The sequence below is a fragment of the Erinaceus europaeus genome, chromosome 8 (assembly GCF_950295315.1).
Source record: "Erinaceus europaeus chromosome 8, mEriEur2.1, whole genome shotgun sequence".
Taxonomy (NCBI): Eukaryota; Metazoa; Chordata; class Mammalia; order Eulipotyphla; family Erinaceidae; genus Erinaceus; species Erinaceus europaeus.
The window spans coordinates 7,180,186-7,204,111 of NC_080169.1; the positions used below are offsets into that span (position 1 = coordinate 7,180,186).

Sequence of the window (23,926 nt, forward strand, 5' to 3'; positions counted from 1 at the left end):
AAAAAAAAAAACCAAAACTTTACATTTTTCACATGATGGCCATTGCAACAGTTCTTCTCATATAAATCATATAAATTTAGGTATTCTTTTTAAAATATTTATTTATTCCCTTTTTGTTTTATTATTGTAGTTATTATTGTTGTTGTTATTAATGTTGTTATTGGATAGGACAGAGAGAAATGGAGAGAGGAGGGGAAGACAGAGAGGGGGAGAGAAAGATAGACACCTGCAGATCTGCTTCACCGCCTGTGAAGCGACTCCCCTGCAGGTGGGGATCCGGGGGCTGGAACCGGGATCCTTATGCCGGTCCTTGTGCTTTGCAACACCTGCGCTTAACCCACTGAGCTACCACCCGACTCCCCAATTCAGGTATTCTTATTAGTTCCACCCCCCTCCTCGCATACCTGCCTGATGCCATCTAAGAAAATTCAAGTCACAACAACAGAGCAGCAAAAACCAGACCGAGCCTATTAATTTCCTTCCTCCTCAGAGACTGTGTGTGTGTGTGTGTGTGTGTGTGTGTGTGTTTTGGGGGGTGGGAGATCTAAATGTTTGTATATGAAAAAGTTTCACCAGTTATGATTGATTACTCAAAAACAAATGTTGCTCAAGAAAAGTTAGTTACTTCATAATGTTTGATTAACAGCTAACTCTGCATGAGTCACTTTAAAGTCTTCCCTGTAAAAGCTGTGAAACTGTGTTCTGTTTTACCATGTATGCAGCCCAGGATTGAGCCTGGTTCCCATTGCATAGATGCAATCTTAGGTGCCATAGTGTCTCTCTCTTGCTCTTTCTTTCTTTCTCTCTCATGCTAAGCAAAATTCTCAAGTGCATTTAAACTGCTATAATTAGCCATGTTGCTTGCCTTATCCTCTTCCTTGCTTGTAGATAGTTTGGGTAGTAACATTAGCATATTTAAATCATATTCTTTCACAGTGCATTTCATTGCTTCCCTAAAAAATACTCTGCACAAAATACATTAAGTGTTACTATTTTCACTCTGCATATGTAATGAAAACTGTGTCTAACTCTCATTTTCAGTTTCTGCTGAAGCCATGTGGTAGGCTAAAAATAATTTTTAAAGTGGGGAAAAATCATCTGGCTAAAATTAAACTGTGGGTACTGTAACTACCACAGATTCTTCTTGTTGAAAATTACCTTAAAGAGGCTTTCAAACTTTGAAACATTTTACCCACTGACATTTTGAACCTCAGCAGCTTAATCAAAGCCCATTCTAGGGTAACAGGTCTTTGATACCTGTTGGCTCACATTATGGAAATTATAAGTCACACTAGTTTTTGATGGCTCTGTGATGAGCTGAAACTTTTGTGCTTGATTTTTTTTTTTAAATAGTGATTTAATAATAAATAACAAAATTGTAAGATAATAGCTCTATACAGTTCCCACCACCATAGTGCAGTATTCTTTATCTCTCTGGGCATATGGACCAATGATCCTTATGGGGTGCAGAAAATGGGAGGTCTGGCTTCTGTAATTGCTTCTCTACTGGACATGGAAATTGGCAGGTGGATCCATACCCCCAGCCTGTTTGTATCTTTCCCTAGTGGGGCAGGGCACTGTAGAGGTGAGGTTCCAGGACACATAGGTGAGGTTGTCTGCCCAGGGAAGTTAGAATGACATCATGGCAGTGTCTGCAACCTGGCAGCTGAGAGGTGGTAAGATATAAAGCAGAACAATTTCTTTAATAAACAGAAACCCAAAGGTAGGAATATGAAAGATGAAATTGAGGGAGTTAGGCAGTAGCGCAGCAGTTAAGTGCAGGTGGCACAAAGCACAAGGACCTGCATAAGGATCCCGGTTCGAGCCCCTGACTCCCCACCTGCAGGGGAGTCACTTCACAAGTGGTGAAGCAGGTCTGCAGGTGTCTGTCTTTCTCTCCCCCTCTATCTTCCCCTCCTCTCCCCATTTCTCTCTGTCTTATCCAACAACAAAGACATCTATAACTACAACAATAAAACAACAAGGGTAGCAACAACAACAATAAAAGGAACATGAATAAATAAATATTTTTTAAAAAGATGAAATTGAGGGTCTTGTGGTAAGAAGAAGCTAGGGTGTCTATTTGAGGTGTGCTCCATAGGGCCCTTGACTTCAGTAATTTTTTATGCCCAAATGACCTTTAGAGACCCTAGGTTTTTGTTTTTTTTTGGTAATTCCTATTTATAGTGCTATAATTAATAATCTGCTTTCTGAGTAAACACCATGCACCTTACCTTTTACTTCTTACTGTTATAAAGACTTTTTTTTTTTAATTCTTGATATAGAAGTCACTTCTCCCTTTAATTGTCATGAGCTCAAAACTAAAAATTTCTCAGTCTCTTCTTGACCTTTCAGCTATTTGGCTGGAGCCAGGGATGGGGTGGGGTGCATCAACCTGTATGTCCTAAAAATGTATATCTTGTTGTCATGGCATGATGTAATATTCTCAGGGACAATGTAGAAGCCAATGTAGAAGCCATAAAAAGTATAAGATGGGGGAGTCGGGCGGTAGCGCAGCGAGTTAAGCGCACGTGGCGCAAAGCACAAGGACTGACATAAGGATCCTGGTTCGAGCCCCCGGCTCCCCACCTGCAGGGAAGTCGCTTCACAGGTAGTGAAGCAGGTCTGCAGGTGTCTGTCTTTCTCTCCCCCCCCCTCTGTCTTCCCCTCCTCTCTCCATTTCTCTCTGTCCTATCCAGCAATGATGACATCAATAACTACAACAATCATAACTACAACAATAAAACAACAAGGGCAACAAAAGGGAAAATAAATAAATAAATATTTTTTTAAAAAAAGTATAAGATGAACATTTCCCTAAGAGATTAGTTCACAATTTCTAATGAACAGAGTGCCCTAAATAGAATAATTGGCAAAGCTTTATTCCATTGATTTAATAATGATTTTCAGTATTTATTATAGGGTTTCAGGAGGCTGATTTCATGCTTACATAAGGGAGTTCCATGCTACAGCACCTACCACCAAGTTCTTGGGCTCTTGTGACTGTTGAAACTTCAGAAATGCTGATGTCTAGGTCTTTAAGAATTATGGAATTAAGGATTAAGGTCTTTTTAAAAATTTTGTTTTGATTTAACTGGATAGAGACAGAGAGAAATCGAGAGTAGAGGAGAAGACAGGAAGAGAAATAGAGGGCGCCTACAGCTTTGCTTTACCATTCCCCCTGCAGGTGGGGACCAGAGGCTTGAACCTGGGTCCTTGTGTACTGTAGTGTGTGCACTCAACCAGGTGCGCCACCTCCTGGCCCCCAGATAAAAGTCTTTTAAAGCAAAGGACTGAGGACCCTGGAGGTGGCACTGTGGGCCAGGCACTGAACGTGGAAGCATGAGGTCCCCAGTTTGATTCCTGGTAAAATGATGCTATAATTCTTTCTTCCTCTATATCTTGTGATAAAATTTGTTGAGAATAGTCCTTGCACTTGACTGATGTTTCTCCTCTCCACTGCATATCTCTAGACAGTGGCTCTAGTGGCCCTGTGACACTTGTCTTTCAGGGATCGTTATCTGTTTATTTCCCAGCATCACCTAAGGCAGTCAGGAATACACTTAGGGCATGTGTGTAAATGTGTTTGAGTTCCTAACCAGCTCAGGCCTTGGGGGCCTCAGATTGTGCAGCTAAGTAGTATTTTGAACTATGGGTTATGGAAATCAAATTTCATGTTTTATGTGATACAAAATTTATTTGAAGTGAATTTTGACTACAGATTCTGGTATAGGAATCTCAGATTGTCAGATCACTGTCTTATTTCTTGTGAATTTAAAGAACAGTCTTTATAAGAAGTATGTCGGTATCTTTATTATGTGGCAAACTAGGATTGCTCTAAGTAGGTCATAAGAGCTAGAAACCATAAAGTAATAGATCAGTAAATCTGATTACCAGAACATAGAAACAGCCCCACAAAAATTGTATGTTTGGAAAGAAATACAGAATCAAATCAAAAACAAATTAGGAAAGATCATCTGGTGACATGCATGGTCAATTCAGGGTTAATTCCTCCACTTCCAGGTTTCCTTATGAATAAATACGTTGCCTCAGGGGTGGGGCAGTGGCACACTGGTTAAGCGCACATAGTTCTAAGCTTAAGGACCCTCACTTAAAGCTGGCTTCAAGCCCCACTATCCCTACCTGCAGCCAGGACACTTCACAAGCAGTGAAGCAGATCTGCAGATGACACTTTCTCCTTTTCTATCTTCCCCTCCCCCTCTCAACTTCCCCCTGTCCTATCAAAGGGAAAAAAAAAAAAAACACCCAGGGAGTGGTGAATTCTTAGTGTTGGCACAGAGTTGGCAGTCAGCTGAGGTCAAGAACAAACACCTCATCGCAGACCCCTGCAAGCCTGCAAGCGTCAACCCGGCTTTGACCTAGCACGTTATGATCGGGCCCTCCTCAATCGCTATCGAACAGGCCATGGCCGGTGCGCCGCTATGTTCCATCGCTGGGGAGCCAGAGACGACCCGAACTGCCCCTGCGGCTCCAGACAGACTATGACCCACATAGTCTACGACTGCCACCTCTCCAGATTCAAAGGAGGTCTCGAAACTTGACATCAGGCTCAACCTGACGCTGTTGACTGGCTACGGAAGAAGGGCAAACGCTAGAAGAAGAAGTGTTGGCACAGAGCTCCAGTTATAACACTGGGGGCAAAAAAAATCACTCTGATGGGCAGAGGGAGATAGCAAAATGGTTGTGCTAAGAGACTCAAGCCTGAAGCTCCTAAAAGCTCCCTATAAACTCAAAAAAAAAAACCAACTTCTCTCTCAGGGGCTGGGTGGTAGAGCAGCGGGTTAAGCGCACATGGCTCAAAGCTCAAGGACCAGCATAAGGATCCCGGTTGGAGCCCCTGGCTCCCCACCTTCAGAGGGGTCACTTTAGAGGCGGTGAAGCAGGTCTTCACCAGGTGCCTCACTGCCTGGCCCCTGGCTGTTTAATTTTATAAATTCAGGTAGTGGGGTCAGGTGGCGGCACACCTGGTTGAGAGCTCCCGGGTCCCCACCTGCAGGGGGAAGCTTTGCGAGTGATAAAGCAGGATTGAAGTTGTCTTTCTGTCTCTTTCCCTGCCTCTCTCTTCCGCTTGATTTCTGACTATCTCTATCAAAAAATAAAGTAATAAAAAAATTAAAAAATTCAGATAGTAATTATATGTTTCTACACCGTGATTTATCATGATTTTAATTAGATGAGTATTACATGTGAATATGATACATCTCTACAAAGACAAGAGGTGAATCATAATGTCCCATGTTAATACAGTTTCAGAAGCCCAGTTAGGCTTTTAAAAGCTCGTTATAAACATGATATATAGGGCTTGAATTCTTTGAAGTACTTATAGTATTTCTTTCCTCACTTTCACCTGTACAGACGTAATAAATAAAACTGCTTATCAAGTATCCACTGCTAGTCTGTGTTTTCCCTTTCTACTCTCTTTCACTGGGAGGACTGAATTACAAGTATTTAGGTCATACTGATATATATATATATATATCAGTATGACCTAAATATATATATATATATATATAAAATATATATATATCAGTATGACCTAAATATATATATATATATATAAAATATATATTTATCAGTATGACCTAAATATATATATATATAAATATATATTATATATATATAGAGAGAGAGGGGGGGGCTAGTCAACATGACAAAAAGAAAGTATTATCTCAATCACTTTGTGGAGTTAGGTTCTCAGAGATTTTTTTTTTTTAGTAGTGGGACCATTAACAATTTAAAGAAACCATTTAACAATTTAAAGACCATTTAAAGACCATTAACAATTTAAAGAAACCATGGGTCTAAGAGGCTGAAAAGGGTCCTACGACACTGTAAGTCCCTTTCCTTGCTATTACTGCTCTTAGGGAGAAGTAGTAACTTGGAACAGCCATCCGTGGCTTTTAGCAGTGGAGTTGGAAGACTCTTCTGGCTGCTGCCCCCAGAGCAGGTTATAGTTCTGATTAGAGGCCAGCCGGAGTCCCAGCAGGCGATGAGGGGGCCATGGGCTTGTCAGGGGGGATGTGGATGACCTGGAGACCTGTTTTTGTGACTTCCTGATGCTTTGGATGTGGTGAGGGAGGGAGGGCAAGAAAACATCCCTAGTACTTTGGAGAAATCAACAGGGATGTGATGTTGTTTACTGGAATAGAAACTGTGAGGAGGAGGAGGAAATGGACAACTAGAGAGGCCCGGGTTATGTCTATGAAGTCAGTCATCTGGACAGTTAAGTATGTGTGTTGGGTGACCTGGATAATATAGGTGTGACATGGCAAGTCATGGGGTGGGTGAGGTCAGTTTATGGAAGGGAGAGCCTCAGGTACAGTCTCAGTTTTAGAGAAGAAGCCAGCCAAAAAGAAGAAAATGGGGGGGCTGGGTGGTGGTGCGCCTGGGGAGATAGCGAGGGAGGCAGGAGAGACACCTGCAGCACTGTCCCACCACGTTGAAGCTCCCCACCGCCACTGCAGGAGACTGGGGCCTTGAACCTGGGTCCTCACATTGGTAGCATGTATGTCCTACCAGGCATGCTACTTCCCTGCCTCTTAGATAAATTCTCTGAGGGAAGAACATTACCAGCCAGGGTGTTGTGTCTTCCTCTCCTGCTGTTAAGATCTTGAGTCCCCTGGGCTTATCTACCTTGTTCCTTCTTTGCACAAACCATTCCACTGGGCCAGGAAAAAAAAAAATCCTCTCCACACTGTGCTCAATCAGCTCTCTGCATAAACGCCACTTCCTCACGCTGCTTCTCCTAGAAAAACCACATTAGCTTTTTTTTTTTTTTTCCTTCCCTTGGTGGATCTGAGGCTTCATACATTTCATAAACGTGCAGCGTCGGGGGTCAGGTCGTGGCGCAGTGGGTTAAGCGCATGTGGCGCAAAGCGCAGGGACCAGCTAAGAATCCCGGTTTGAGCCCCCGGCTCCCCACCTGCAGGGGAGTCGCTTCACAGGCGGTGAAGCAGGTCTGCAGGTGTCTGTCTTTCTCTCCCCCTGTCTGTCTTCCCCTCCTCTCTCCATTTCTCTCTGTCCTGTCCAACAGCGAACAGCATCAACAGTGGCAATGACGGTAACTACAGGGAGGCTACAACAACAAGGGCAACAAAGAGGGGGAAGGGATGGCCTCCAGGAGCAGAGGATTCATGGTGCAGGCACCGAGCCCAGCAGTAACCCTGGAGGGAGAAAAAAATGTGCAGCGTCACTGCTCGAGGGCCAAATTTTTCATTCTTTTTATGTCAGGTGGAGAGAGACAGAAAGGAGGGAGGGACACCATACACTAGCTTCCTGTAGTACCTTGGTCCTTCTCTGTGGTGCAGAGATTAGAATCCTGGGATGGTGGCAAGTCACACCTCCAACAGGTCAACTGTCTTCTGACTCTGAGTCATTCTACTTGATGCTACCAGTTACGGTCTACCAGCTTCATTACCCCATCTTAGGTCTTTCTGTAAAACACATTCATATTAAACATCTTACTCCTTCTTGTTTCTCCTCTTCATCTCCTTAAAAAACAAACAAACAAAAAAACAAGGCACTTCTCAACTCTGGCCTATGTGGTGTTGGGGACTGAACTTGGCACTTAGGAGCTTCAGGCCTTGAAGTCTTCTGTATAGCTGTTATGTTATTCCTCTGTCCCTGATGCTAAATTTCTTACTGTTAATTTGTTTGATTGTCTGCATCTGCCCTGAGGATATAAGTCCAGGGAGGTGAGGATCTTGGATTTCTTGCTTGTTGCTGGATCTCCAGTGTGCAGAATAACGTGTGTTTTAGAGAAAGCATTCCAGAGCAGCTTGTTGAATCAGGAAGTGAGGATTCTGCCTTTGAACTTGAAGGGGCCTAGCTGGGAAATGGGCTGCTGCAGACACTTATCTGAACACCCACCAAGAAAAAACAGTGGAGTAAATGGCTTCAATAGCTGATATACAGAAAAGGGGTACATGTCTCTTACAAATATCCATATTTTTAGTAATAAACTTGTATTTGTACATACTGTATGATCATTTTAAATTCAACATATATGTATATATCTGCTAAGGTTTCCCTGGGGCTTCATACTTGCTTTATTGCACTGTTCCCAGCAGATTCTTTTTCTCCCAGATAGAGGTTGAAAAACATCAGAGAAAGATGTAGATGGGAGTGGGGAGAGAAAAGAAGAAGAGGAAGCAGAAGGAGAAAGAGAAGGAGAAGAAGGGAAAGAGAGAGAGAGAGAGACAGAGACCCTATCACAGCTTTTCTTCACCACTCACGACACTTCCCTTTGTATTGTCCTGTGTGGTGACTAGGGCTTGAACAAGGCGAGGTCTTCTCTAGTGGTTTTCTCTCATAGCTAGCTATCACCTGCCCCATTTATTTTTCTAATAAAAGTGTTATATCAACATTATCTAGAAATTGGAGATCATGAAAAGAACATGTCCCTATGTATTCCAGCTTCAGCTGGTAAAAGCACTGCACTAAAATGTCCCAGAAATTTGATATATTGATTTTATTAGGATACGCTTGGACATCAACCTTTGTAGCATTCTATTTTGGGGGGATGAGCAGTGGCACACCTGGTTAAGTGAGCATGTTACAGTGCTCAAGGATACTGGTTCAAGCCCCTGGTCTCCACCTGCAGGGGGAAAGCTTCACAAGTGGTGAAGCAGGGCTACAGGTGTCTCTCTGTCTCACCCTCTCTACCTCTCCCTTACTCTCAATTTCTGACTGTCTCTACCCAATAAATGAATAAAGATAAAGAATTAAAAAAAAGAATTCTATTTTTGTCGTTAGTATGCCCTCTTTTAAATTTTCTGGTAAAAACTATCAGTTTGGGGCGATAATCAAAGAGCTTATTTTTTGTCTCTGACCAAGTGATGTGGTGTTGGAGTCATCCTTGACTTATCCTCGAAAGAATCACAGTGGTTTCCTCATTGAATCATCTTTTCTTGTCTGGGGTCTGGAGCTGGACAAGAGAGGGGAATCTGTTTGTGCTCAGTACCTGTAGGATTCCTGGTCTTCATTGTGCAAAGTTAGCCCTGGTAAAGAACACAGAGTTCTTCCAGTATCTCATATTAGTCTCCACTCAAGACACATGCTCTGGGGTGGCCAAACACCCTGACAACTGCATCCTGGAAATAAAACACAGTTTTAGAGAAGAAAGCAAGTACCTCAGACTATGAGGGCGGCAGGGTGTTTCAACCATTGCAGGTTCAAGCTGAAGAATAACTGCAACAGATGTTTGGCTATTTTTATTAGGCAAAGCTGTAGACAGAAACATTTAATATCTTACTTGAGCTTACTGTCTGCCCCAATTGAAAAATAGTTATGAAAGCTCTTACTGAGAAATGTAGACTATAAATTATTATCCAGATTAAAAAAAAAGTTATGGGACATATATAAGAGTACTTATTCAGCAATTAAAAAAAAAATTTAAAAAAAAAAGGAGAGTCGGGCAGTAGTGCAGCGAGTTAGTCACATGCAGCGCAGTGTGCAAGGACCGGAATAAGGATCCTGCTTCAAGCCCCTAGCTCCCCACCTGCAGGGGAGTTGCTTCGCGGTGGTGAAGCAGATCTGCAGGTGTCTATCTTTCTCTCCTCCTTTTTGTCTTCCCTTCCTCTCTCCATTTCTGTCTGTCCTATCTAACAAAGACAACATCAGTAACAAAAATAATAACTACAACAACAATGAAAAACAGCAAGGGCAACAAAAGGGGAAAAAAGCTGATATTCTGTCCTCTTGGATAAAGTGGGTGGAATTGGAGAGGATGATGCTTAGGGAAGCAAGTCAGGAGGTGAAGGACAGCTACAGAGTGGCTTCACTCATATAGGGAATACAGAGAACTGAGTATATGAATGTGAAAAAAAATTAAATTGTCAGTCTATTTCCAAGACTGTGGGAGAACTGTAGTGACTATCTGTGGGCGTCCTTTTGGGGATATAGACTTTTCATGACGGAAGTGGTGAAAACAAAGAAATAATCAAAAATAAAAATAAATAAAACATAAATTAATATGTTACTTAAACAACAAGACAAACCAAATTATTACCCAGAATTGCGGCTCTTCCAATACATTTCCATTCTGTATTGTCCTGATTGTAGGAATGCAAATGTCTCAAAAAGAAGTCCAATTCCAGGCCAATGGTTCCATTAGCTTCCTGATTATTTTGTTTTAAATTGTCCTAGGAAGTATCCAAAGCATATGAAACATACGTTGTCAAAAGTAACATTTCAAGCATCATTGTGTTGTATCGGAAGATTTCTCAGTAGCCCAGATAGATTATTTGGGGCATCTAATAAAACGTTAGTTATTGCATGTAGGCCATTGTTTTTCAGATTATTGATGGAAAGAGGTTGAGGATGTTGTATAAATTATGCAGTTGTTTCATTAAGCAAATTTATAGCTATTTTTTATTTATAGACAATGATTTTTCCTTAAAAGGTCAAGCATTCTCTTCTTTCTCCCCCTCCACACTGCCACATCCTGATTCCCATTGTGAAAGTAACAGATACTGTTCTGAAGCCCAAATGTTTATTCTGGGGTACCTGCACTTGATTTCCCAATGAAGCGTTCTTTTTTATTTATTATTTTTGGTCTGTGTAACTTTTTTCTTTCTTGTGTGTGTGTGAACACTGTTTTTTGTTTTTGCTTCTTGAGGCTCAGAATGCCCAGCAACTTCATGAGCGGGTCCAGTCCTCCAGTATGGATGCCAAGCTAGAGGCCCTGAAGGACTTGGCCAGTCTCTCCCGAGATGTCACGTTTGCACAGGAGTTTATAAACCTGGATGGCATCTCCCTCCTCACGCAGATGGTTGAAAGTGGCACTGAGTAAGTTCCTCCTCCTCCTCCTCCTACTACTGCATCTTCTCTTCCTCCCCTCTTCCTCCCCCTTCTCCTTTCCCCCTCTTTCTTTCTTTCTTTTTTCTTTCTTTCTTTCTTTCTTTCTTCCTTTCTCCTTTTTCTACTCTGGCTCTCTCTCTGTTGTGTTGATAAATAAACTTTTTTTTTTAAAGAAACTAGAATATTTACTATGTTTCAGTACATGAATCTAGGTCAAAACAGCATCCCTTATGGAGTTAAGTTGTTACATTTAAATAATGAAGTACATTTCTGTAAAATTAGTCAGCATGTACTAAGCCTTTACTGGCTACAGATGAGTAGGATTTGGGGAATCTAAAGATACCATTCTTGTTTCCTAAAAATGTATGGAAGCAGGATTCAGTGGCAGTGACATTCTCACCTGAAACAGTGAATCTGGAGGTTGGACCAGTTACATCTCATGCAAAGTTACGGACAGCCACTGGATTACAAAGGAGTTTGAGTCCCATCATGAAGTTAGATGAAATGGATATCTGTGATTGGGGAGCTGATTTTCTAAGGAAGGTTTTAATTCTGTGGAATGCTTGGAAATGATAAGGAACCAAATGAGTCTGTCTCTGACTCTGAAAACCCACTGTCAGGGTAGGGTCCATAACCAACCTCGCCTTCCCATGCAGTTAGGCATTATTGGCAGAAAGAGACCATCTAAGTGTGAGCATAAGAAATTGCTGTGTCAGTTAGCTGCTTATTACTGTGCTGAATCAATGATGTGCAGATGTATGGTAGACATTTCTTTTTTATTTTATTTTATTTATTTATTCCCTTTTGTTGCCCTTGTTTTATTGTTGTAGTTATTATTGTTGTTGTCATTGTTGGATAGGACAGAGAGAAATGGAGAGAGGAGGGGAAGACAGAGAGGAGGAGAGAAAGACAGACACCTGCAGACCTGCTTCACCGCCTGTGAAGCGACTCCCCTGCAGGTGGGGAGCCGGGTTCCATTCGGGATCCTTATGCCGGTCCTTGTGCTTTGCGCCACCTGCGCTTAACCCGCTGCGCTACAGCCTGACTCCCGGTAGACATTTCTTAAGAAAGCAAATAACCGGGCGGTGGTGGGGGTGGTGGGGGTGGGGTTGCTGGGCAGTAGTGCAGCGGGTTAAGCACACATGGTGTGAAGCATAAGGATCCCGGTTTGAGCCCCCAGCTCCCCACCTGCAGGGGAGTCACTTCACAAGCAGTGAAGCCGGTCTGCAGGTGTCTATCTTTCTCTCCCCCTCTCTGTCTTCCCCATCTCTCTCCATTTCTCTCTGTCCCATTCAACCATAATAACAACAAAAACAACAATAAGGGCAACAAGATGGGAAAAAAATGGCCTCCAGGAGCAGTGGGCTTATAGCACAGGCACCAAGGAGCCCCAGTGATAACCCTGGAGAGAGGAAACCCAACAAATAACCTTGAGAATGAGACCTGAAAGCTGGGTCATTTAAATCTCTCTTCAGTGCCGCAGTACCTGGTGACTCAGTGAATGATGAGTGACTCCCTGTACTAGAGAGCTATTCTCACCCACTCCCTCCCACCTTCCCTCTTTCCCTTCCTTCCTTCCTTTGTCCTTTCCTGTCTCCACCTACACTTGGCATTCTTCAGCCTTTAGCCTCTACAACAGTCACTAGTGAAAAGTCCTCCCTCCCCCATTCAAAGAAAAAATATTGTGTAACAGCAGGAATATCTTCCGCAGAGGATTGTTCTATACAATTTGCATTTAGGAACCTTACTGCATAGATAAGTAGGAAAAAAAATGTGGGAGTGAATAGGGGAAAATTCTGAAATCCAAGAAGTCTTTACAACATTGAAAATGTCAATTGCAGGCCAAGTGTCACTGATTTTTAATGTGATGACCAAAATTCTGCTTATTAAATTTTTGTTATCCATCTGCTCAGAGTAGGTCAAGGGGGACTCCGATCCTGGGTGTCACTGGACTCTGACATGGTTCTGTAAATTGGAGCTGCTTGAAAGAGTTAGAAGGAAGTAGAATGGGGCTACGGGCGCCAGAGGAATGAACAAAGAAAAGGGGAGGGGGTTCTCTGAACTGAAATCTATTCTTTGTTAGTAATGAGCAGTGACTTGTGAACTGTGGTTAAAAACACCTTCACTGGGTAGCTGTAGATGATTGCTAGTGTTTGCACACTATGGCCAGGGAAATAACTCAACTGGTAGAGTGCAGAACTTGTCTATAATTGCCACACAGTATCTCTGTCTCATGTCCACCACTGCTTCTGGAAGGACACGCATTTTGAGGAATTTATTTTATTTTATTTTATTTTATTTTATTTTATTTTATTTTATTTTATTTTATTTTTTTGTCTCCAGGGTTATTGCTGGGACTCGGTGTCTGCACTATGAATCCACTGCTCCTGGAGACTTTTTTTTTTCCCGTTTGTTGCCCTTGTTATCGTTATTGTTGTTATAGCTATTGTTGTTGGATAGGCCAGAAAGAAATCAATAGAGATGGGGAAGACAGAGAGGGAGAGAGAAAGACAGACACCTGCAGACCTACTTCACCACCAGTGAAGAGACTCCCCTACAGGTGGGGCCGGAGATTCGAACCGGGATCCTTGTGCTGGTCCTTGTGCTTTGTGTCATGTGCGCAACCTACCACCTGGCCCCCAGTGTTTGTTTGTTTGTTTTGTTTTAATTAATGAAAGTCTCAGCTTTTAGAAGTACTTCACAGCACAACCTTTTCTGATTTTTTTTTTTAAGAGAGAGGAAGATATGTAGAGGGGTAGGCAGAAAAAGGAAAGGTGACAGGAGAGACACTTGCAGCCATGTTCCACCACTTGTGAAGGCTGCTCCCTGCAGTCGGGGACCAGGGCCTAAAACCTGAATCTTGTCTCATAGCCACATCTGTGCTCTGCCAGAAAAGCCTTCGTCTGGCCCCAGCCATTGACTTATTAAAGACAGTCTACTACGTGACCTGCTAAAACTAGGTGGTACTGCCAAGCATCCTGCATTTACGACGATTCCAGGTAGACTTACGGCTCCAGAGACAAATGCAATGAGAGTAGGGGCCAGGTGATAGGCAGTCTGGGGTAGAGCTCGGGCACTTCCAGGGACTGACAGTTAAATCTCTTGACTAGGGGAAATGCTTGGTGTAATGGTTTGTTATTATTCTCTAGTTCTTCTTTGTGTTTGTTTGCTAGGGCTGACATGACAGATAGCTCCACCCCACACGCCATTGCCTGGACAGGTCATAATACAACCCATAGGCATAGGGTTCATCAAGGGGACACAATACTCTCGCTTGAAAAGCAAGAGTCAAATCTCACACCCTGTATTTGTCTTTTTGGCATTATTCCTTTTTATCTGTAACTTTGCCTTACTCCTCTTGACCTAGAGAATGACCACAATGAATCACTATCCTTGAAACCTAAAACTGGGCACAACAGTCATGAATATTATGTCCAGTTTGCATATCTACATCATGAAAAGAATCTCAATACTGATTGTACTTTATGTACCACAGTAATTTAATTCCAGGTGTTTGTTGTTGTTTGTTTGTTTTCCACCACTGTTCTCTCAGGGGCTCCAGTACCTGCACAAAACAGAGGTAAATAGGGAGAGGGAGGAGGAGGCAGGAGGAGGAAGAGAGGCACCTGCAACACTGCTATACTACTAGTGAAGCTTCCCCCCTTGCAAGTGGGACTGGGGACTTGAATGTGGGTCCTTGCAGATGGGAACTTGTGCACTCAGCTCTGCCCACCACCACCTGGCCACTTAATCCCTATTTTTAAAAAAGTATATCAGAAAAGAAAAAAGTATGGGAGTCAGGCGGTAGCGCAGCTGGTTAAACGTATGTGGTACAAAGTGCAAGGACCTGCGTTAAGGATCCCGGTTCGAGCCCCCGGCTCCCCACCTGCAGGGGAGTCACTTCACAGGCGGTGAAGCAAGTCTGCAGGTGACTGTCTTTCTCTCCCTCTCTCTGTCTTCCCCTCCTCTCTCCATTTCTCTCTGTCCTACACAACAATGACATCACTAACAAAAGTAATAATAGCTACAACAAGAATGAAAAACAACAAGGGCAACAAAAGGGAAAACAAATAAATAAAAAATATATTAAAAACAAGTATATTCACTATTTGAAAATTATATTTTATTATTTATTGGATCGAAACAGAAGGAGAGAAGGGACTGGGAGAGAAGGAAGAGGTGAGGGGGAAGAGGAGGGGGAGGGAGGGAGAGAGAAAGAGAGAGAGAGAGAGAGAGAGAGAGAGAGGGAGGACATGCTGCAGCCCTACTTCACTGATTATGAAGCTTTCCTTTTGGCAGACGGGGACCAAGGCTTTGGCCCCTGATCTGTGCACATGCTCACATGTGTGGTCAGCCAGGTGTGCCACTGCCCGGTCCTGTTGATTTCAATTCATCTGTAATTCATCCCAATTTGTTGCACGCAGTTCAGCTTCAAGCACAGAAACAAAACTCTAGGTTAAATCTTAGGTAATTTTCTCTTTGCGAAACACTGGATCACTGAGAAGGAGTGCTAGCTCTCTCGTCACCTCTGGTGCCTGCTCTGTCATTTTAATTAATTAATTTGTTTTTTGCTTGAGCTCAAAGGCAATCTCTTAGAGACAGGAGGGAGAGACTGGAGCTGCACTGCCCTCTCTCTGCCTGCCTTCTGGCAGGGTCTGCTGCTCATCATTGGGAGCTGGCTCCTTGAATCCACAATCATTTTTCAGATCTTTTCCTCAGACTGGAAAGAAAAGAGGACTCCATTTTTCCTATTAAGACTTTTTGACTTCTCAATTACACTTTGAGGTTTTAATTAATTATCGGGGAAACCTTTGGAATTGAAACTGCACAAATTAAACAGATCCTGCAATTTGGAAGGTGTTCAGACATGACTTGTGGGCAAACTTCCAGCTGGAAAAGGAAGAGGTTTCCAAAGCAGGACCCGTGGAAATTTTTAGGAAATAATGAAGAGGGGGGGAAAAAAAGTAGGTGGATTTTCTTTCTCTCGATTTCCAGCTATAATGAGATTCAAAGATTACTAGCTTGCTTGTCATTACCCAAGACTGAGCTTTTGAAGGTTTCTTTCCAGCTGCTAGTAGCAAGGGGGCTAGGGCAGGGCTTGGTGCAAAATTAACCACAATGGAACACGGGGTAGTCACTTGCTACTCGGCAGAACACAGCATTGAAAACTTGAACTTTTCTCATCCTTGTGGAATTTTGAAATTTCATTCCCAGTCTTAACTTGGAATGTAAACGTGTAAGCAAATGAAGTGGGGGGGGGTGTCACTCTAATTGGTCCAAGGGAAATTGTCCACTAGAGAACATTAGGAACTGGGGAATTTGGTTTTTTTTCCCCCCCAAAAGGATGGTATAAAAAGATTTCTGAGAAATGATTGATTTTGTTTTATTTGAAAGAACAATGAATACCTGTAGCTGTAAATCCAAGACAGTGTGACTACTAATATTGCTTTCCTTCGAGTTTTAATAAAGCCTCATGTTCTTGTCTTGTCTGTCTTTATGCACACAGACAGATGGACAGTTTGCCTCATGTCCTTCCACTGTTTAGCAGACAGAAGTCAAGGGGAAACACTTTCAAGAATGAGAAAGCAGGATGGTTATAGTTAGTTTTCTTCCCACTGGACAAGGTGATAGGAAAAATCATACTGTGGCAATATGAGTAAGCTATGATACCACCCTGGGCTGAAAAATTAAAAGATAAATTTATGTATTTACAAAGAACTTGGACATTTTTCCTGAATTAGTTTTCTTTTTAGATATTGATTCCCTTTTGTTGCCCTTGTTTTTTTTATTATTGTAGTTATTATTATTGTTGTTATTGGCATTTTTGTTGGATAGGACAGAGAGAAATGGAGACAGAGAGGGGGAGAGATAGACATCTGCAGACCTGCTTCACCTCTTGTGAAGCGACTCCCCTGCAGGTGGGGAGCCAGGGGCTCGAACCAGGATCCTTATGCTGTTTGCACCATGTGTGCTTAACCCGCTGCGCTACCTCCCAACTCCCCTGAATTAGTTTTCTTTCCTTACTTAAAAACAAAACACCAAATAATATTATTTAAGAAACAGTATGCAGATAAGCAAGAAGAAAAAAAAGAAAACAAACATCTTTTGTCATCCACCTATCTAGAGACCTTGTTTGACATCTAGATGTGTCATTTCCTCACTATGTTTTTAGATGCATAGACACAGGCTTTACAAATGTAGAATTATGATATTTGCCCTGTTAGTTAATATTCCACTCACCACTTTAGTTGTTTGTGTATTATTTTGTACCAGACACTTTGTTGAGGTACATCCAGAGTGGTAGAGAACTGAAAGAGGTGCATGGTGAACACACTTGAACATTCCCTATTGTTGGAGAACATTTGTAGTGTTTCCAGGTGCTTATCCCCCCCCCACTGTTTCAGACCTTCTCTAATCAGCTTTTCTCTTAGCAAAATCCGTGTGAATATTAAAGTTCTTTATTGAAATAAAATTCCTGCTTCCAAGGAGACACACATCTTAAAACATGAAGAGCCCCATACCTTTCTGACGTGTTCTAATGTACTGTTTAGGGATCCTGTGCGAGTATAGCCCATCTTAATACCTAACAGCCAATATCCCATTAGTTTTTGTTAAATAAGTAAATAAATAAATAAATAAATAAAATGAAAATAGCGGTGAGGTAATTGAGTTCTCCCTAATCAACTGCATCTGCTTAGTTCAAGTATTTTGTACAAAATTTGGCCTTATTAGAAATAGTGGTCACAGTCCCACTTTTATTTAAGGGATCTGTGAAGTCGATAGGGACATTTGTGTGTGTGTGTGTGTGTGTGTGTGTGTGTGCGCTGTTAAGGGGAGTAGCTGAGGGTCAGCCTCTGTGCCCAGGTATGAGAGTTTGCCATGCCTTGCCCCGACAAAGAATTAGAGGAAAGCGTGATTATCCAGGTAAATGAAACTTGATTGGACACAAAGACATGTTGACAGAGAGAGGAGAGAGAGAGACAGAGACAGAGAGAGAGAGAGAGAGAGAGAGAGAGAAAGAGAAAGAGAAGGGAGACTCAGTCACATACTTGATGCTCACATGGTAGTCTGGAAATGGAGAGCAAGCCCCAAAGCTCCACCCACTTTGAAGGCCCCACCCACACCTGCAGCCACTCCCATTTCTGGGTGGTGCCATCTCCCCCTCCACTGCACTGTCCTGTATATTTGTTTCTATAAACATTATTGGGGTTGCTCATTCAACACAAGAACCATTTCTTACTAATCTTTTATTTATCGTAGCAATCTTTTTTTTTCTCCCTAGCCTGAATCAGAGGGGTGACTCCTTTTTTAGGATTTGTGAAAACTGAGGTATAGCTTGAATTAAGTACCTTGATTGATGTTTTGACTTTGATGTTGCCTAGGAACCATACTTGAGACAGGATTTATAGGTTCTGTTCACTTACCAAAATTTATATATATATGAGTTCTGAGCACCGGGTGTCCATTACTATATGAAAAATACATTTTATAGGAGTGCTGAGTATCCCTGACACCGGATTTGGTACATGTGGAGGAGGTGTATGGTGGAAACAAAAAAGTGTGTGACAATTTGCAATTAATTTTGTGTGACTTTTTTGAAATACTTATCTTCACAATAAGAGATGAATTTATTTTGGCAAATTATATTTGCTAACCTCTGTGGACACATACCGTCTGTCTGTAGCGTGCTTTTGCTTTTAGCCTGGTGTCACCTGTCAGGGCTGGTTGTTGTGGGAGCTCCAGGCCTGGTGAAGTTCATCACTCACTTCCCAACTGCACTTCATCCAGGGCCCAGTCACTGGGAGGAAGGAGGCTATTATTCTGTGTGGTCTGTGCTGATGGGCCCCTGCTCTGAATGCCATAGGCTTTGTCAGCCTTCTTTCTCTGTTGCTTGTGTTTGCTTCCTTGAAAGTGCTCTCAGCAGCATTGAGGGATTTCCAACTGATACAGAAATTAGCATCACAAATGTGGAAGGGGCCAGTCTTCTTGGGTTTTGTCTGAGTGTGAAGCAGAAAATCCCTTAAACTCCATCTGACCCCTCCCCAAATCCCCTTGGGTTTTTGTTGCCTCTTTGTCTATCAGTTTGGTAATGGAAATGAGACACATAGCCCCTGAGGAAAGAAGAGACCATCTTCTGCTAGGGAAAAGAACAGCACACCTTCAGCTGACTTGGAGGCTCTCTGGGGCCTATCAAACATTAGCCTTTCAGGAACCCTTTCTTCTTGTGGTAATGTTTTTTCTAAGAATGGACTTACCAGAGGGGTGAGGGGTGAAGAAAATACAACCCAAATAGGAAAGCAGATTTACCTCTCCTCTCTTTCTGTTTATGCTTAAATCTAAAGCCAACGTGAGGAAGTTGAGTCATCAGAAATAATGGCTCACACTAAAATTACAGCTACTCCTCTAACTGGCAAGAACTAACTCTCTCTCTTTTTACACACACACACACACACACACACACACACACACACACACACACTATTTATCAATGCGAGGGATAGGAAGAGAGAGAGAAAGAACCTGGCATCACTCTGGTACAGGTGTTGCCTGGGATAGAACTCAGGACCTCATGCCTGAAAGTCCAATGCTTTATTCACTCGCCGCCTCCCAGACCACAACTAGCAAGAACTTTTTTTTTTAAATTTATTTTTTATTTAAGAAAGGATTAATTAACAAAACCATAGGGTAGGAGGGGTACAGCTCCACACAGTTCCCATCACCCAATCTCCATATCCCATCCTCTCCCCTGATAGCTTTCCTATTCTCTATCCCTCTGGGAGCATGGACCCAGGGTCGTTGTGAGTTGCAGAAGGTAGAAGGTCTGGCTTCTGTAATTGCTTCCTCGCTGAACATGGGCGTTGACAGGTTGATCCATACTCCCAGTCTGCCTCTCTCTTTCCCTAGTAGGGTGTGTCTCTGGGGAAGCAGAGCTCCAGGGCACATTGGTGGGGTCTTCAGTCCTGGGAAGACTGGCCGGCAACCTGATGGCATCTGAAACCTGGTGGCTGAAAAGAGAGTTAACATACAAAGCCAAACAAATTGTTGAGCAATCATGGGACCAAAGGTTGGAATAGTGGAGAGGAAGTGTTAGAGGGGTACTCACTGCAAACTCTAGTGCACTTCTGCTTTCAGGTGTATATTTTAGCAAGAACTTTCTAAGGCCAGGGTGACACATACAAAAATACCTCCTGAGGGAGTTGGGTGGTAGCGCAGCAGGTTAAGCACAGGTGGCACAAAGCCCAAGGACCAGCATAAGGATCCCGGTTCGAGCCCCCGGCTCCCCACCTGCAGGGGAGTCTCTTCACAAGTGGTGAAGCAGGTCTGCAGGTGTCTGTCTTTCTTTCCCCCTCTCTGTGTTCCCCTCCTCTCTCCATTTCTCTCTGTCCTATCTAACAAACGACGACATCAATGACAACAACAATAAAAAAACCTTTCCATCACTCCCTTTCCTTCTCTATTTCAAGCTGTCTCTATCCAAAAAATATATAAAAAAGACAAAAAATTAAAATAAAAAAGAAAATACCTCCTGAGACGCAGATCCTAGGACAGAAATATAAATATTTAATATATATATATATTTTGTGTGTGCACCAGAGCCTCCATTATTTATTTATTTATCATTCATTCATTCCCTTTTGATGCCCTTGTTGTTGTTGTTTTTTGTTGTGGTTATTATTATTGTTGTTACTGATGGCACTGTTGGATAGGACTGAGAGAAATGGAGAGAGGAGGGGAAGCCAGAGGGGGAGAGAAAGACAGACACCTGCAGACCTGCTTCACTTTAACCCTCTGTGCTACAACCCAACTCCCATGATTCCACTTTCTTCTTTATTTTATTAAATCCCAGGATTATCATTGGGGCTCAGTGCCAGCACTATGAATCCACTACTCCTGGTGGCTATGTTTTGTGTGTTTGTTTGTTTTTGTTTTTTCTTTCTATAGTATTTGACAAGACAGAGAGAAATTGCTAGGGGAGAGAAAACAGAGGGAGGAAGATGGACATCTAAAAACCAGACCTGCTTTGCCAATCTTGAAGAATCCTCCCCTGCAGGTGGGGAGTAGGGGCTAGAGCCAGGTTCCTTGCTCATGTGATATGTGTGCTTAACCTGCTGTGCTACTGCTTTATTTGCTCTTTATTTCTTTTTTTTTCATTTTTTTTCCTTTTTAAAAATTTTTTTTAATAATTTATTTCTTTATTGGGGAATTAATGTTTTACATTCAACAGTAAATACAATAGTTTGTACATGCATAACATTCCCCAGATTCCCATTTAACAATACAACCCCCACTATGTCATTCATCATTTTTCATGGACCTGTATTCTCCCCACCCATCCACGCACCCCAGAGTCTTTTACTTTGGTGTAATACTCCAATTCCATTTCAGGTTCGACTTGTGTTTTCTTTTCTAATCTTGTTTTTCAACTTTGGCCTGAGAGTGAGATCATCCCATATTCATCCTTCTGTTTCTGACTTATTTCACTCAACATGATTTTTTCAAGGTCCATCCAAGATTGGCTGAAAACGGTGAAGTCACCATTTTTTACAGCTGAGTAGTATTCCATTGTGTATATAGACCACAACTTGCTCAGCCACTCATCTGTTGTTGGACACCTGGGTTGCTTCCAGGTTTTGGCTATTACAAATTGTGCTGCCAAGAACATATGTGTACAGAGAAATGCAAATCAAGACAACAATGAGATGTCACTTCACTCCTGTGAGAACGTCATACATCAGAAAAGGTAACAGCAGCAAATGCTGGAGAGGGTGTGGGGTCAAAAGAACCCTCCTGCACTGCTGGTGGGAATGTCAATTGGTCCAACCTCTGTGGAGAACAGTCTGGAGAACTCTCAGAAGGCTAGAAATGGACCTACCCTATGACCCTGCAATTCCCCTCCTGGGGATATATCCTAAGGAACCCAACACATCCATCCAAAAAGATCTGTGTACACATATGTTCTTTATTTCATAGAGACATAGAGAGGGAAAAGAGACAAAGAGGGGGAGGAGGGAATAAGGGAGGACAGGAGAGAGAGATAATATAGCATTGCTTCAATATCCAAAGAGTTTCTCCTTGGAAAGTTGTCAAGAGTATATATTGAGGAAGATTGTTCAGAGAAGAGCTAGAAACAATGCAAATAAATTATTTAGTTGGCCACAGCTTAAAGTCTAGCTGTGATCAACTGTCCTTGAGTTTCATTTCATAACCTTGGGGCATTTACAAGATTAGATGTTGGTTTGCTTCCACTGGCTACTAAGACCTCAGTCTAATGACCTCATTGTCTAAGTAACCTGACAGTTCTAGAGTTAACAGAAAATTTGCAAGGTCAAGTTTCACCATTTGTTCCAGTCTGTTCCTTTAATAGAAGTATCTCAGGACAGCTCCTGGCACTCAATCATTTTATTTTATCCTGTTGTCTTTAACTCTGGAACAATTCCTTAGTCATTTCTTTTCTGCCATAAATTTCATGACCTTGTAAGATTATTGGTCAGTTATTTTGAAAGGCATCCTCCAATTTGCATTTGTTCCAAGGCAGTTAGTTAAAAGTAAATTTCAGGGAACCATAAAATACATGGCCATGGCTCTATTAATATGAAGCTGAGTAAGGACCCACTGTCAGGTGCCACAAAAAGTCACAACACTATTCCACCAGCTCTTGCACGAAGGGAAAAACACTCTTTCATTGCTGTTCAAACCTACAAAGGAGACAGGGGCGCGGGGTGGGGGTGGGGGTTTGACAAGGTGGGAAGGGGGCTCAAAAAACGAGGAGTTGGATGTTGGGGACAGCAAAATGGGGCCCAGGTCTTTATATCTTCCTGGCTCCTGGCCTATTTGAACATCCTTCTGGAACATAAAATATGTCTGTCTGTAAGTTATTCTTTATTATTTAAGCAAGGCAATACAAGCAGAGCAGACTAGTCCCTAATGGTTCTTCTTTTATTCTTACAGTTAACTTGTGTGCACTGCATCAAGCTCCTGAAGCTTCCCCCAAGAGTTGCATGTGCACTCCACTGGGTGCACCACTGCCTGGTTCTTACTCCTCTTGTAATGTATTTTTTTTATTATTTTTTTACTTTATTGGGGATTAATGTTTTACATTCGACAGTAAATACAATAGTTTGTACATGCATAACATTTCCCAGTTTTCCATTTAGCAATACAACCCCCACGAGGTCCTCTGTCATCCTTGGATCTGTATTCTCCCCACCCAGCCACCCCAGAGTCTTTTACTTTGGTGCAATACACCAATTCCAGTTCAGGTTCTACTTGTGTTTTCTCTTCTGATCTTATTTTTCAACTTCTGCCTGAGAGTGAGATCATCCCATATTCATCCTTCTGTTTCTGACTTATTTCACTTAACATGAATTTTTCAGGGTCCATCCAAGATCGACTGAAAACGGTGAAGTCACTGTTTTTAATAGTTGAGTAGTATTCCACTGTGTATATATACCACAACTTGCTCAGCTACTCTTCTGTTGTTGGACATCTGGGTTGCTTCCAGGTTTTGGCTATTACAAATTGTGCTGCTAAGAACATATGTGTACACAGATCTTTTTGGATGGGTGTGTTGGGTTCTTTAGAATATATCCTCAGGAGAGGAATTGTAGGACCATAGGGCAGGTTCATTTCTAGCCTTGTGAGAGTTCTCCAGACTGTTCTCCACAGAGGTTGGACCAATTGACATTCCCACCAGCAGTGCAGGAGGGTTCCTTTGACTCCACACCCTCTCCAGCATTTGCTGTTGTGACCTTTTCTGATGTATGACATTCTCACAAGAGTGAAGTGGTATCTCATTGTTGTCTTTATTTGCGTTTCTCTGACAATCAGAGACTTGGAGCATTTTTTCATGTGTTTCTTGGCCTTTTGGATCTCTTCTGTGGTGAATATTCTGTCTGTGTCTTCTCCCCATTTTTGGATGGGGTTATTTGTTGTTTGTGTTGTTGTTGTTGAGTTTGGCAAGCCCTTTATATATTTTGGCTATTAAACTCTTGTCTGATATATGGCATGTAAAGATCTTCTCCCGTTCTGTGAGAGTCTCTTGGTTTGTGTAGTGTTTCTTTTGCTGTGCAGAAGCTTTGTAATTTGATGTAGTCCCATAGGTTTA

At 42.3% G+C, this 23,926-nt stretch overlaps 1 protein-coding gene across 2 annotated transcripts in view; it reads left to right on the forward strand.

Moving 5' to 3' along the window:
- LOC103124484 (engulfment and cell motility protein 1) overlaps positions 1-23,926 on the forward strand; it is a 131,892-nt gene that overhangs the window by 68,975 nt on the left and 38,991 nt on the right. For both annotated transcript variants that reach the window (XM_060195863.1, XM_060195864.1), the window contains exon 6: positions 10,640-10,809. In XM_060195863.1, coding sequence (XP_060051846.1) covers positions 10,640-10,809 — 170 coding nt within the window. The remainder of the gene's footprint in view (positions 1-10,639; positions 10,810-23,926) is intronic.